Source organism: Procambarus clarkii, chromosome 51 (assembly GCF_040958095.1).
Source record: "Procambarus clarkii isolate CNS0578487 chromosome 51, FALCON_Pclarkii_2.0, whole genome shotgun sequence".
Classification (NCBI taxonomy): Eukaryota; Metazoa; Arthropoda; class Malacostraca; order Decapoda; family Cambaridae; genus Procambarus; species Procambarus clarkii.
In genome coordinates, this window is record NC_091200.1 from 26973087 (window position 1) to 26988054 (window position 14968).

At 36.9% G+C, this 14968-nt stretch overlaps 1 protein-coding gene across 2 annotated transcripts in view; it reads right to left on the reverse strand.

Moving 5' to 3' along the window:
- The window catches only part of LOC138351851 (uncharacterized), a 9856-nt gene extending 2368 nt beyond the window's left edge, over positions 1–7488 (reverse strand). The window contains exons 1-2 of one of the 2 annotated variants that reach the window (XM_069303862.1): positions 7397–7488; positions 2882–2988 (exon numbers count right to left, since the gene is read on the reverse strand). In XM_069303862.1, coding sequence (XP_069159963.1) covers positions 2882–2926 — 45 coding nt within the window. In that variant the 5' untranslated portion in view covers positions 2927–2988; positions 7397–7488. Of the gene's footprint in view, positions 1–2881; positions 2989–5502; positions 6128–7396 lie in introns of those variants that run through there. The other variant, XM_069303863.1, reaches the window with a different exon arrangement.
- Positions 7489–14968: the final 7480 nt, after the last annotated feature.

Consider the following 14968-nt stretch of genomic DNA (forward strand, 5'->3'; position numbering starts at 1 on the left):
GAATAATGCATATAAATGCATATATGCATATAAATACAAAAGTAAATCAAATCTTATCCTTGTATAATATACAAGCTGATGTGAGATCCCTGTCTACAGGTGGACTGGAACTATTATCCAGTAGGCAGTCTACTGTATTTTATCAAACCGTTATTAGTATAATAGATCTCGTAATAATTTTGCAAAAATAATGGCATTTACTATTTTTAAAAGATTATTAGCAAATTTACAGAAATGGTGCATTCGGAAGACAAAACCAATTTTTCACTTTTGACAATTGAGCACCTGCTACATCCAGATTCTAGGGAGGAAAGGAAGGACGATCTTACTGGATCCCATAGCCTCTCCGAGGCACAAACCAGGCTTTTACACAAACCCCCCCCCCCCTGCACCCGAGCTTTTTAAAATAGTAAATGCCACTATTTTTGCAAAATTATTACGAGATCTATTATTCTAGAGAATAATGCATATAAATGCATATATGCATATAAATACAAAAGTAAATCAAATCTTATCCTTGTATAATATACAAGCTGATGTGAGATCCCTGTCTACAGGTGGACTGGAACTATTATCCAGTAGGCAGTCTACTGTATTTTATCAAACCGTTATTAGTATAATAGATCTCGTAATAATTTTGCAAAAATAATGGCATTTACTATTTTTAAAAGATTATTAGCAAATTTACAGAAATGGTGCATTCGGAAGACAAAACCAATTTTTCACTTTTGACAATTGAGCACCTGCTACATCCAGATTCTAGGGAGGAAAGGAAGGACGATCTTACTGGATCCCATAGCCTCTCCGAGGCACAAACCAGGCTTTTACACAAACCCCCCCCCCCTGCACCCGAGCTTTTTAAAATAGTAAATGCCACTATTTTTGCAAAATTATTACGAGATCTATTATTCTAGAGAATAATGCATATAAATGCATATATGCATATAAATACAAAAGTAAATCAAATCTTATCCTTGTATAATATACAAGCTGATGTGAGATCCCTGTCTACAGGTGGACTGGAACTATTATCCAGTAGGCAGTCTACTGTATTTTATCAAACCGTTATTAGTATAATAGATCTCGTAATAATTTTGCAAAAATAATGGCATTTACTATTTTTAAAAGATTATTAGCAAATTTACAGAAATGGTGCATTCGGAAGACAAAACCAATTTTTCACTTTTGACAATTGAGCACCTGCTACATCCAGATTCTAGGGAGGAAAGGAAGGACGATCTTACTGGATCCCATAGCCTCTCCGAGGCACAAACCAGGCTTTTACACAAACCCCCCCCCCCCCCCTGCACCCGAGCTTTTTAAAATAGTAAATGCCACTATTTTTGCAAAATTATTACGAGATCTATTATTCTAGAGAATAATGCATATAAATGCATATATGCATATAAATACAAAAGTAAATCAAATCTTATCCTTGTATAATATACAAGCTGATGTGAGATCCCTGTCTACAGGTGGACTGGAACTATTATCCAGTAGGCAGTCTACTGTATTTTATCAAACCGTTATTAGTATAATAGATCTCGTAATAATTTTGCAAAAATAATGGCATTTACTATTTTTAAAAGATTATTAGCAAATTTACAGAAATGGTGCATTCGGAAGACAAAACCAATTTTTCACTTTTGACAATTGAGCACCTGCTACATCCAGATTCTAGGGAGGAAAGGAAGGACGATCTTACTGGATCCCATAGCCTCTCCGAGGCACAAACCAGGCTTTTACACAAACCCCCCCCCCCCTGCACCCGAGCTTTTTAAAATAGTAAATGCCACTATTTTTGCAAAATTATTACGAGATCTATTATTCTAGAGAATAATGCATATAAATGCATATATGCATATAAATACAAAAGTAAATCAAATCTTATCCTTGTATAATATACAAGCTGATGTGAGATCCCTGTCTACAGGTGGACTGGAACTATTATCCAGTAGGCAGTCTACTGTATTTTATCAAACCGTTATTAGTATAATAGATCTCGTAATAATTTTGCAAAAATAATGGCATTTACTATTTTTAAAAGATTATTAGCAAATTTACAGAAATGGTGCATTCGGAAGACAAAACCAATTTTTCACTTTTGACAATTGAGCACCTGCTACATCCAGATTCTAGGGAGGAAAGGAAGGACGATCTTACTGGATCCCATAGCCTCTCCGAGGCACAAACCAGGCTTTTACACAAACCCCCCCCCCCCTGCACCCGAGCTTTTTAAAATAGTAAATGCCACTATTTTTGCAAAATTATTACGAGATCTATTATTCTAGAGAATAATGCATATAAATGCATATATGCATATAAATACAAAAGTAAATCAAATCTTATCCTTGTATAATATACAAGCTGATGTGAGATCCCTGTCTACAGGTGGACTGGAACTATTATCCAGTAGGCAGTCTACTGTATTTTATCAAACCGTTATTAGTATAATAGATCTCGTAATAATTTTGCAAAAATAATGGCATTTACTATTTTTAAAAGATTATTAGCAAATTTACAGAAATGGTGCATTCGGAAGACAAAACCAATTTTTCACTTTTGACAATTGAGCACCTGCTACATCCAGATTCTAGGGAGGAAAGGAAGGACGATCTTACTGGATCCCATAGCCTCTCCGAGGCACAAACCAGGCTTTTACATAACCCCCCCCCCCCTGCACCCGAGCTTTTTAAAATAGTAAATGCCACTATTTTTGCAAAATTATTACGAGATCTATTATACTAATAACGGTAAATAAATAATAAATAGTAAATAAATCAAAATCAGTTACATTATTTTATCTTATTCATAGCATAAATGTTCTCGAAGATTACTAAAAAGAAATTGAATTAGACTACAGCAAATTGGCAAACTTTACCTTGTATCTGTTTCCACCGAGTTTGTTTGGGGCGTTCTTCAACATATCAGCAATACTTGTCTCAACATCTCTTTCAGTTGCATTAGTGTGGGTGTTGATACAGGCTTCTGGAAATTTATAAGAATTAATTAATATATATAATTATAATTCACTTTGCTATTCCCCATTCCACAGTCCTCTCGTCCTTCCCACTTCCCTGTCCCCACATCATCCCCACTATTCCCACTTCCCTGTCCCATCGTCCTCCTTACCATTTTCCCCTCCCCTGTCCTTCTTCCTCCCCCACCATCTCCCATTCACCTGTCCCTTTGTCCTCCCCAGCATTCCCCTGTCCCCACCATCCCCAACTCCCCAGTCCCCTCGTCCTCCCCACCATTACCCTCTCCTCTGTCCCCTCGTCTTCCCCACCATACCCCCCTCTCGTCCTCCCCACCATTCCAAACTACCTCATCCGATGCATTCTATAATGGTCTGATGCTTCCATCAGAAAATTGGGAACATCAAATGATCTGATATTCCCATCACTGAAAAATAAGAACAGCTAAAAAAATGAAATGAAAAAAATAAAAAAATAAACTATACTCATGAAATGAACAGTATGGTAAACAACACAGCTCAATTTCAATGCAATGTCACACAAAATTATTAAATCGAAATGAAAATAAATTGAAATCTATGAAAATTCAAATTATCAATACAATCGGAAATATTGAAATAATATCGCAACATAATATAGTGTGGGTTGCTCTTACGTGCAACAGACGGTGCTGTTTTTCAAAAAAGGCATGGTTTTACCTGTCACAAGTGTGGCATCTATACTTATACTCACGAAATGAACGGTATGGTAAACAACATAGCTCAATTGCAATGCAATGTCACAATAACATTTAATAACAATAACATTTAAATATACTTTAAGATATAATCTAGAAGAAAATAAGAACATTGAAACGGTTCATGAACTCGATTTCAATAAAGGACACTATGGGGAACTTTGAAAAACAGTTAATGAGTATAATTAGACAGACTTGTTGCTAGGCAGAGGAGTAAATAATGAGATATATGGCAAATTTTGCAAAATATACGGCACACAAACATTCATACCCAAACAAAGCAAAATGCTAGGTAAGAACAAAGCAGTTGGCCCGTAGGGGAAAGGAGATACCCACAAGACTGGAATACAAGTCATTAACAAGCACACAAGTACTACACTACACAACAACCGCACTACTACCAGAACTGGACGAATCACTACCAAAACAACACATTGCACATCACTACCAAAACAACACAACACAACACAAGCATTGGCAAAGAATTATAGACCAGTTGCACTAACATCCCACATAATAAAATTATTTGAGAGTGATCAGGAGTCAGATTACTAGTTTTATAGAGACCAATGACCTCCACAATCCAGGCCAACAAGGATTTAGAGCAGTTTCTATGATCGAGCCACTGAGATCTATAAAGAATTCTGATCAAGAAAGAGATCTAGGGGTGGTTTTAGATAGAAAACTATAACCTGAGGATCATATTAAGAACATTCTGCGAGGGGCCTATGCTACACTTTTTAACTTTAGAATTGCTTTTAAATACATAGGTCAAAAAGTTTTAAAAGTTTTAAAAGTTTTTTAAACCTCTCGTGTATCATGAGTGTGTTAAAGCATCAGATGGTGCATTCAGATGATGAATATTACCTAGTTCCTTCATCTGGGAAGAATGAACACATATTGGTGCATTCGGATGATAAAAACTAACTACTGTAGTTTAATTGATCAACAGACTGTATATCATATGCAGACTGTATGTGGATCTGCGGGCCACTCCAAACAACAGCCTGGTGGACCAAGCTCCACCAGGGCTAAAGCACAAAGTGATATAGATGTGATAGAGATATTATATATATATATATATATATATATATATATATATATATATATATATATATATATATATATATATATATATATATATATATATATATATATATATATATGTCGTACCTAGTCGCCAGAACGCACTTTTCAGCCTACTATGCAAGGCCCGATTTGCCTAATAAGCCAAGTTTTCATGAATTAATATATTTTCTCTATTTTTTTTCTTATGAAATGATAAAGCTATCCATTTCATTATGTATGAGGTCAATTCTTTTTTTATTGGAGTTAAAATTAATAGAGATATATGACCGAACCTAACCTATCTTTATAGGATAGGTTAGGTAGCTGAAAATGTTAGGTTAGGTAGTCGAAAAAAACATTAATTCAAGAAAACTTGGCTTATTAGGCAAATCGGGCCTTGCATAGTAGGCTGAGATGTGCGTTCTGGCTACTAGGTACGACACATTATATATATATATATATATATATATATATATATATATATATATATATATATATATATATATATGTATATATATATATATATATATATATATATATATATATATATATATGTATATATATATATATATATATATATGTATATATATATATATATATATATATATATATATATATATGTATATATATATATATATATATATATATATATATATATATATATATATATATCGGACAATTAGTAAAAAAAAAAAAAAAAAAAAAATTAAATTATTTTACCTTGTACCTAGATCCACCAGGCCTGTTTGGTGCCTGTTGACACTAGAATGACACTAGACATCTAGACTAGGATGACACTAGAATCTTCACGAGAGTAGGCAACATAGAGGACACGGCAAACCTCCAATCAGATGTAAATCAGGTCTTTCTATGGGCTACAGAAAATAACATGGTGATTAACGAACATAAGTTTCAGCTCATGCGCTACGGAAAAAATAAAAAATATAAAAACGGAAACCACTTACAAAACTCAGTCAAATCATAACATTGAACGGAAAAGAAACGTAAAGGATTTGGGTGTACTGATGTCAGAAGGCCTTACATTTAAAGAACACAATAAAGTAGCCGTCACAACTGCAAGAAAAATGACAGGATAGATAACAAGAACTTTTCACACTAGAGATGCTATACCGATGATGATAGTTTTCAAGACGCTAGTGCTCTCTAGAGTGGAATACTGCTGCATAATGAAAGCCCCTTTCAAAGCTGGAGAAATTACTGACCTATACTTATGCATTTATCTTCGGTTTAACACAACAGGCACCAGACACACGCTAGGCATCATACACACTAGGATAAAACAAACATTAGGCCAGAAGTCAGAAAAGAATTCAAAGAATTTTACTGGAAAGGCTTGCTGTTAGGAAAGGAAGTAATTGAGATGAATTAATGCACAGTATGTCAATTTTGTGAAATATATGATAAAGGAACAAAAACATTTATACCAAAACAAAGATGCAGAACTAGGAAACAGGATTTGTTCAACTGAAATTTCAAGACGGACAGAGACCAAAAGACACAAAAATGGAATCAATATACGAAGAGGCCAAACCCCCAAACATACCAGTAATACAAAGAGAAACAACTACACGGCAGTGAGGAGAGAGGCAGAAAGAAATTTTGAAAAAAAGGAACAAACAAATGTAAAGTAGAACAAATCATATTCTATAAATACAGCAACAACCAATTGCAGGTAAAGGATAATATTCAGAGCTTTTAAATGCATGGATGGCGAAATAATAAAGTATAGGTTAGGAATTGTCTCCAAAGAATTCTCAAAGAATTACTCGTTATTGCTATCCAAGATAATTAGACGAGCCAAAGCTAAATACTACGAAGATAAATTTACCCAAATAAAGAGTACCTTACCTAAAAATATGTATGTACCTTACGTAAATAAACATTTGATTTTGAAGTGCCGGACAAACAAGGCTGTGGTGGATATGTGGGCCTGAGGGGCCTGTCCAAGCAACAGCCTGTTGGACCAAGCTCTCACATGTCAAGCCTGGCCTTGGAAGGGCTTGGTGAGTAGAACAACTACCAGAACCCTATAATGCATGTATCAAGGTGTCCAGGCAGTGAGCACCACATAATGCAGTGCAGTCCTGTAAGAATAAGCACAGTAAGTATGGGCATGGAGGGGGTGCAGCAGTGGCTTGTGAAGGGCTGGAGAGTAAATGGACATGCCCAGGGGTAAAAAGCATTAGGGTAACAGAACATAGCCCATAAAAATAGTAATGACAATGAATGAATAATTATATGAATGCAATAATACTTCATATCTCAATAGGAATACTAAGCAGGATGCAAGACAAGGTACTGGTGGTGATAGTGGTTGGTACAAGTCCTCACATCCCCACAGACACCAGTAACAGCCCTCACCTCCCAACACAGTACCCTTGTAGCGAGTTAATCTTATACTCGCTTCATTATCTTATAGCATAACTAATTAACACTAATTACAGAAGCTACACAGGTGATACTTTGGTGTGAGTTGAGCGCACTGAGCGTCGGTATCGCTACACCCTTGTTCCTTAACAACCCTTTGGACCTTTATTACAGAAAAATAGAATCAATTAATTTAATAAAATATAAAATATAAGTGCTTACTTACGATAATACTATCGGTGGAACACAAAATCTTCTTCTTCTTGATAGTAGGTGCAGTTTGCATGAAGGGTTAGTCCTCGCCATGACTGAACTGACGACAAAATGGCCGATGTGTTGATATGGCGTCAGGTGACGCTGTGACGTCACAGGTGAGGGACGCTTTGCGCATTACTCCCTCGTACTTAAAAAGTACTACAGGTACTTTTTGGTTTTATTTTTGAATATGGCAGAAGTTGGACAGCTTTTCAAATCATTATAAGGGAGTGAGTTCCATAGACTAGGTCCCTTTATTTACATAGAGTGTTTACATAGATTAAGTTTGACTCTGGGGATATCAAAGAGATATTTATGTCTGGTGGGGACGTGGCCATGTGTTCTATTACATCTGTCCAGGAAGAGTTTCAGAACAGGGTTTGCAGTTAGAAAAAGGGCTTTATAAACGTAATTTACACAGGAGAATGTATGGAGTGAATTTGTTTAGCATGTTTAAGGATTTGAACAAGGGAGCTGTGTGTTGTCTGAAGGTAGAGTTATTTATTGTCCTGATAGATTTTTACTGGATGATGATGGGCTTGAGGTAGTTTGCAGAGGTTGAACCCCAAGCACAAACGCCATAAGAATGATAGGGATAGATAAGTGCATAATAGAGTGAGAGGAGAGCAGAGTAGGGTACATAATATCTGATCTTAAACAGTATACCAACTGTTTTAGAAACCTTTTTAGTTATGTGTTGTATATGGGTGCGGAAGTTGAGTCTCTTGTCTAAGTATAGGCTAAGAAACTTTCCATCATTTTTATTGCTAATGTTTACATTATCTATCTGAAGCTGAATTGCATTTGTTGATTTGTTTCCAAATAAGATATAGTAGGTCTTTTCTATGTTTTGTGTGAGGTTTGTTGGTTGACATCCACAAGTAGACTTTTTTTAATTAATTGTTTACAACATTATTTAACAGGAGTGGGTTGGGGTCAGAGTAGATGAGTAGTATCATCAGCCAACAATATAGGTTTAAGTATGTTAGAGACATTAGGGAGATCATTGATGTATATAAGAAACAGGAGGGTCCTAGGATGCTGCTCTGTGGCACCTTTACGGTAATTAAGTGGTAGAGTGGGAGAGGTTATATCATTGATGGCTTCATATTGGTGTCTGTTACTAAGATAGGATCGGATATAGTTTAGGGCAAGGCCACGGATTCCATAATGGTGGAATTTAAGTAAGAGGTAGTTATGGTTAACAGTATCAAAGGCCTTTCTCAGGCCGATGAAGAGTTCAATTGGAAACTCACTTTTGTCAAGGGCTGAGAAGATTAAGTCAAGCAGACTAACAATAGCATCATTGGTACTCTTTTGGGAGCGGAAGCCAAACTGACAGGGACTTAGTATATTGAATTTTACAAGATTGGAGTAGAGCTGTTTGTAAAAAAAAAAAAAAATAATTTTGATAATATAGGTAGATTCGATATGGGTCTGTAATTATTTATGTCTGCCGTGTTACCTCCTTTATGAACTGGCGTTACTCTCCTTTCCTTTCTCATATTAAGTATCTTTGTGGTACGAAGGCACCCAAGGATTATCCTCAAGGCTTCGTTCTGCAATTTTTCAAGCCCTCCAAGCTTTCTTTCAGGATGCCTTAAAGTTAGTTTAGTTCATTTATTATGCACCCCATACCCATCTTGTGGGCGGTAGTGGAAAGGGTTGCAGAGGCACATAATGGGCTCAGGGACTGAACCCAACAATTCATTTAGCTAAGCAAGTTACAATCTTGATGAGCTAGTTACAAAATTCAGTATAAGTCGTCACATCAACAATAGGTTCGAGATCGATCACAAGTACAGTTTCTAAATTAAGCAACTGACATATGTGGAGAGCTAGTGTCACAATTGATATGTTTGTCCTGCACACCGCTCCCCATCCAGTGGGCAGCGGTGGATAGGTTACAATCACTTAGTTACTACTTACAGTTAGCAAACTGGGGATATTTGGCTAAAATTTCTGGTACCAGATCATTTTGAATGAAATATTGACACATCGTTGGTACATTGGTTATAGAATTGTCTCTGAATTCACTATCACATAGTGACGGAGGGTGTGCAAATAATTTTGTTGACAGTTAACATTTGGTCAGGTCTACATCGGCAGATAATGAGAATTCCCAGAAATACTTGTAACCGAGTCTAAGCCGAGCAATAGTAACATCTAGAAGTCTGCTGATTTTATTGGATGAACCATAGATGTGTGGCTCCTTTTGCATAATAGTATTGAACGAAAGTTAATCTCCCCAAACACTTTCGCGTTTTGGGCAAGTTACCCCTCCACTCTCTCCATTTTTGTTTGGACATTCCCAGGTAGTGCGCGGAAATACTGAAAAGTGTATACTCTTTTCAACTTTGTCACCTTAATTCTCGTCCTATGTCTTTCATTTTGGTATCAATGCGTTCGCAATAGAATTCCCAACAGAACTATGTGCATATAATGTCAAAGACAGCAGCGCGCTCCACCCGCCGACAAGATGAATGTAGGCCAAGGGTACCAGAAAAAGAAAGCTGAGCCACCCTCAGGCAACTCTCATTACATTAGAGAGCGTGATAATACTGAAAAGTGTATACCCTTTTCAACTTTGTTACCTCAATTCTCATCCTAGTTTTTTCAATTTGGCATCAATGTGTTCGCAATAGAATTCTCTACAGGACTAAAGGCATATAAACTCCAAAAGCCCGGCTTACCATCCGCAACAAACAGAGTAAGCGAGAGTGTGTTACCAGGGAGCGCACAAGAGCGATAAAATGTATACACTCTTTTCATTTTGGTCACCCCAATTGTCATCCTAGGTCTTTCATTTTGGTATCAATGTGTTAGCAATAGAATTATCTACAGGTTTAAATGCATATAAACTCCAAAAGCAAGGTGTACCATCCGCACAAAACAGAGAAAGTGAGAGAAAGTAACCCGGGAGCACTCTAGTGCAATGTAATGTGAACACTCTTTTCACTTTGGTTACCTCAATTCTCGTCATATGTCTTTCATTTTGGTATCAATGTGTTCGCAATTGTATCTGCTGGCATTTTACCCTTTGCTTGGATCTGAAGGGTTTTAGGCTCACCACGATGCAATCTGATAGTACCACAGGTGTATATACCTATCTTCAAGCAGCAATTCACTCATTTTTAATACCCTATTAATATCCCCTTTGTTATATCTATTCAGGAAATTGTGGTTGATCTCGAACCCATTGATAATGTGACGACTTATACAGAATTTTGTAACTATATCATCAAGATTGTAACCAGCTTAGCTAAATGTAGTGTGGGGTTCAGTCCCTAAGCCCATATATGTGCCTCTCTAACCATTTAGGTTACAGGGCAAAAACATAAAAACAAAGGTAACTGCAGAAGGCCTATTGGCCCATACCAGGCAGCTCCTATCTATAACAGATAAACACTAAGTACTACCTAATTAACTCAATGTAACCTACCAACCTAACCCCCAAAATGTCAATCCATATCTTTTATTTTAAACAATGCTGTTTTGTTGACCAAATTGTATTTTTACTCTTTTTCTGTCATGTTTCTCCCACCCCTGTTTTTTCCCTTTTTTCTTATTTTTTCTCAACATAATTCATACTTTAATTATGCGGATCAGGACATCACCTGATCAAACACATCAAACATCGTTTGACCACCATCAAACACACACATTTCGTGTGTGTTTGACGCTCACTGATATGTACCAGCGTTGTTTTATATATGGTGCTATTCTATCTTACGCTTTGTTGCTCTTTTTTACCTACGGGCTCATAGAACATTCTATTGCGAAAACATTGGCACAAAAATGAATGACGTACATACAATAATAATGTCAGGACAGTGATATAATTATAAACTTTCAAAGCACTGTATCGCCCATGTGTCGTCTTGTCACCAATACTGGGTAACAGTTCCGCCACTTCCCACACTCTTGCGGGTGGGCAGCGACCATTATTCTACGTTTATATTCATATCACCGTGTTGGGAATTTCATTGCGAGTACATTGATACCAAAATTAACGCTGTAGGACAAGTGTGGAAGTGATAACAATCCCAAGAGTAAAAACATTTTGTTGCTCTTGGGCACTCACGGCGAGTCATCTACGTAGGTATTTATTGGGTGCTGGTATTCATATAACTTTTGGTGACCGTTTTTGCAGATTTTCTTCTAGAGAATGTTATTGCGAACACGTTGGTACCAAAATGAAATACATAGCTCGAGAACTAAGGTCAGGAGAGTAAAAAGAGTATACACATTTTTGTTTTGACGCTTAATTAAGGTTATTGTGAGTACTCATCGCCTGCCTAGAAACTGGAACTAGTAATTCCATCTATCATACATATCATACAAGAGGAGCCACACATCTATGGATCATCCAATAAAATCAGCAGACTTCTAGATGTTACTACTGCTCGGCTTAGACTCGGTTACAAGTATCTCTGGGAATTCTCATTATCTGCTGATGTAGACCTGACCAAATGTAAACTGTGTCAACAAAATTATTCGCACACCCTCCGTCACTATGTGATGGAGTGCGAAAAGATACATGAATTTAGAGACAATTCTATAACCAATGTTCCAGCGATGTGTCAATATTTCATTCAAAATGATCTGCTACCAGAAATTTTAGCCAAATATCCCCAGTTTGCTAACTGTAGATAACAACTAAGTGATTGTAACCTATCCACCGCTGCCCACTGGATGGGGGACGGTGTGCAGGACAAACATATAAATTTTGATACTAGCTCTCCACATATGTCAGTTGCTTAATTTAGAACCTGTACTTGAGGTCGATCTCGAACCCATTGTTGATGTGATGACTTATATTGAATTTTGTAACTAGCTCATCAAGATTGTAACTTGCTTAGCTAAATGAATTGTGGGGTTCAGTCCCTGAGCCCATTATGTGCCTCTGTAACCCTTTCCACAACCGCCCACAAGATGGGTATGGGGTGCATAATGGGGTGGGGTGTCTTGGCCAAACGTGCCACATCAAAACCACAAGTTGACATTGAATGTGAATTAACAATGAGACAAGTAAGATTTATACTAATACATTTATACTAACTCTGTTGAGCGTTGACCATTTATACATCAAATCTGTTGATGTGAGCACTTTAGTTTAGTCTGCCGTTTAAAGAAAAAAAGAGCATATCAATGGTATATCACAGAAAACGAATTTATCATAAACTCATGTATTTGTCTTATCATATTGAACTGCATTCATATTTTTAATATATAACAATATGAATATACAAATTTCTGTAAATCCCCTACCTTGTTGGAATCTGTGGAAATGAATGAGCAAATGTGCTGGCTGAAGGCGCTGAAGGAAACCACATTGGTTTCATTTTGGATACAAATGTCCATGGAAATTCAAAATGGAAACTAATTATATAGTTGAACCTGCAGAGACGAGTTTAAGAATCTGTGTTGAGAGTGATGGACACAGCCTTCACAATTATACTTCAGAGAATGTAAACATCTAAGAGTCATTAGAAATATGTGTAGAATAATAAACCCTACATTGTTTGAGTTAGGGAAAACACCATTTGTGATATATAGATACTATAGCTGTTCCTAAAGATTCACCCTTTTTTGCACCAGCAAGATAACATATAAGATTTTAAGAGTTGACGAATGTTAATATTCTTGTTTGATAAACTGTGAACTTGAGACATAGTTAATAAGAACATATTAACACAACAAAATGTTTTCAAAATCCTTAACACCACTTTCCAGCAACTTATATAATTTATATAAATTATTTTAGAGAATAATACATAAATTATATATTTAAACATGATATAGTGTTTAGTGGAATGTATAAGGAGTCAAATTGTGTTAAAAAGAGCAATTTTTAGAAAATTTGGAAAAATACTTTTTTCTGTTCAAATTATAACTAAATGGATTATAAAGGTTTCACTCAGCCAATATATATCATTCACAATTTATTAATGAATTTTACAAAAAAACACCATAAATTTTATATTTAAACATGTAAAAACTATTTGTTTTACATTTGGAAGAAAATAATTGTAGAAAAACAATTTATAATTAAACCTTTGTGTTTGGATTTTTTGAGTAAAAGTTTCTCAAAGGCTCTCCTGCACCATTCTCAATGCAAATCATTCCCACACCTATGGCAAGAGATAGGCGAACGTTGTGTAGATGATTTGTGTTTGCTGGGATGAATAAAGTTAAGCATAAAATCTAAAAGATAAGTCAACAAACAACATAATATTAATAATCACTGGCAAATGAAAAGTTACGTTAAGACAAGAGAGTTGCAGTGATAGCAAAATAAATATGAATGGAGCTAGAATATTGGCTTCGAGCTGCCACCTCCCTTAGTACACGAAAGCCAAGGCTTAGTCTACCAGCGAGAGATGTCAACTGCAAGGAGCACTGAGATATTCTGACAATACTGGGCCACTGCAGCCCAGACATCAACTTGTGGCGGAGGGCGGAGGGCAGTTGCGACGGGACACCAGCCAATCAGCGACAGGCAGGCAATGGACAAGCAGTTTGCCGGTTTACAGTGGCGGTAGGTAGCAGGTGTGCCGGTGTGCTGGATACGTTTTGCTCTCTGGGCAAAACGTTTTGGAGATACTTGCTGTACGTATCTTCTATATTATCTTTTGTTACGTACTTTGAAGGGAAGAGCAGGCTCAATCTCTCTTGAAAGAGATTATCGTCACAATATATATATACATATATATATATTTATATATATATATATATACATAGGCTACACAGGGGTAAGACCTCAACATGTGAAGGAAATGGTGAACCCTGTTCTTGGCCCAGCTGCAGAAGCGCTCCTGACAGAAATCACAACGTTTGTCAACAACTGACTCGCCGGGTTAATCCCTGATGAAATCAAACCATTCTTCTTTGGTGCATTCCTATGTTCCCTGAAAAAGAAGGGGGGAGGGATCAGACCCATTGCCGTTGGTAATACCCTTCGCCGCCTAGTTGCAAGGGCTGCTGTCAGAAGTATCCGAATGGAAGCAGCCACCATGCTGCAACCCAACCAGCTGGGGTTTGGAGTCCCCCAAGGCTGTGAAGCAGCGGCTCATGCTGCACGAGCCTACATTAGCTCTCTTACTGAAGACCAGGCAGTAGTAAAATTAGATTTTAAAAACGCTTTCAACTCGGTCAAAAAGGGAAGCAATCCTCACTGCAGTCCAGGAACATTGCCCAAGCATTCTCCCGTTTGTGTCAGCAGGCTACAGCAAAGACTCAACCCTCCTGTTTGGCAAACATAAAGTCACCTCAGCAGAGGGAATTCAACAGGGTGACCCACTTGCACCGTTCCTCTTTTGCATAGCGGTTCGAGAAATTACAACCAAACTGTCCAGTGAGCTCAACATCTGGTTCCTGAATGATGGCACTCTGGCAGGCACACAAGATTCCCTGCTAGAAGACCTACAGCTGGTGAAGACACGGGTGGAGTCCATGGGTCTCGTTCTTAACCCCTCCAAGTGCGAAATTATTGTATCCAGTGAAGTAATCATTAGAGCAGTGAAATCAGTTTTACCAGAAG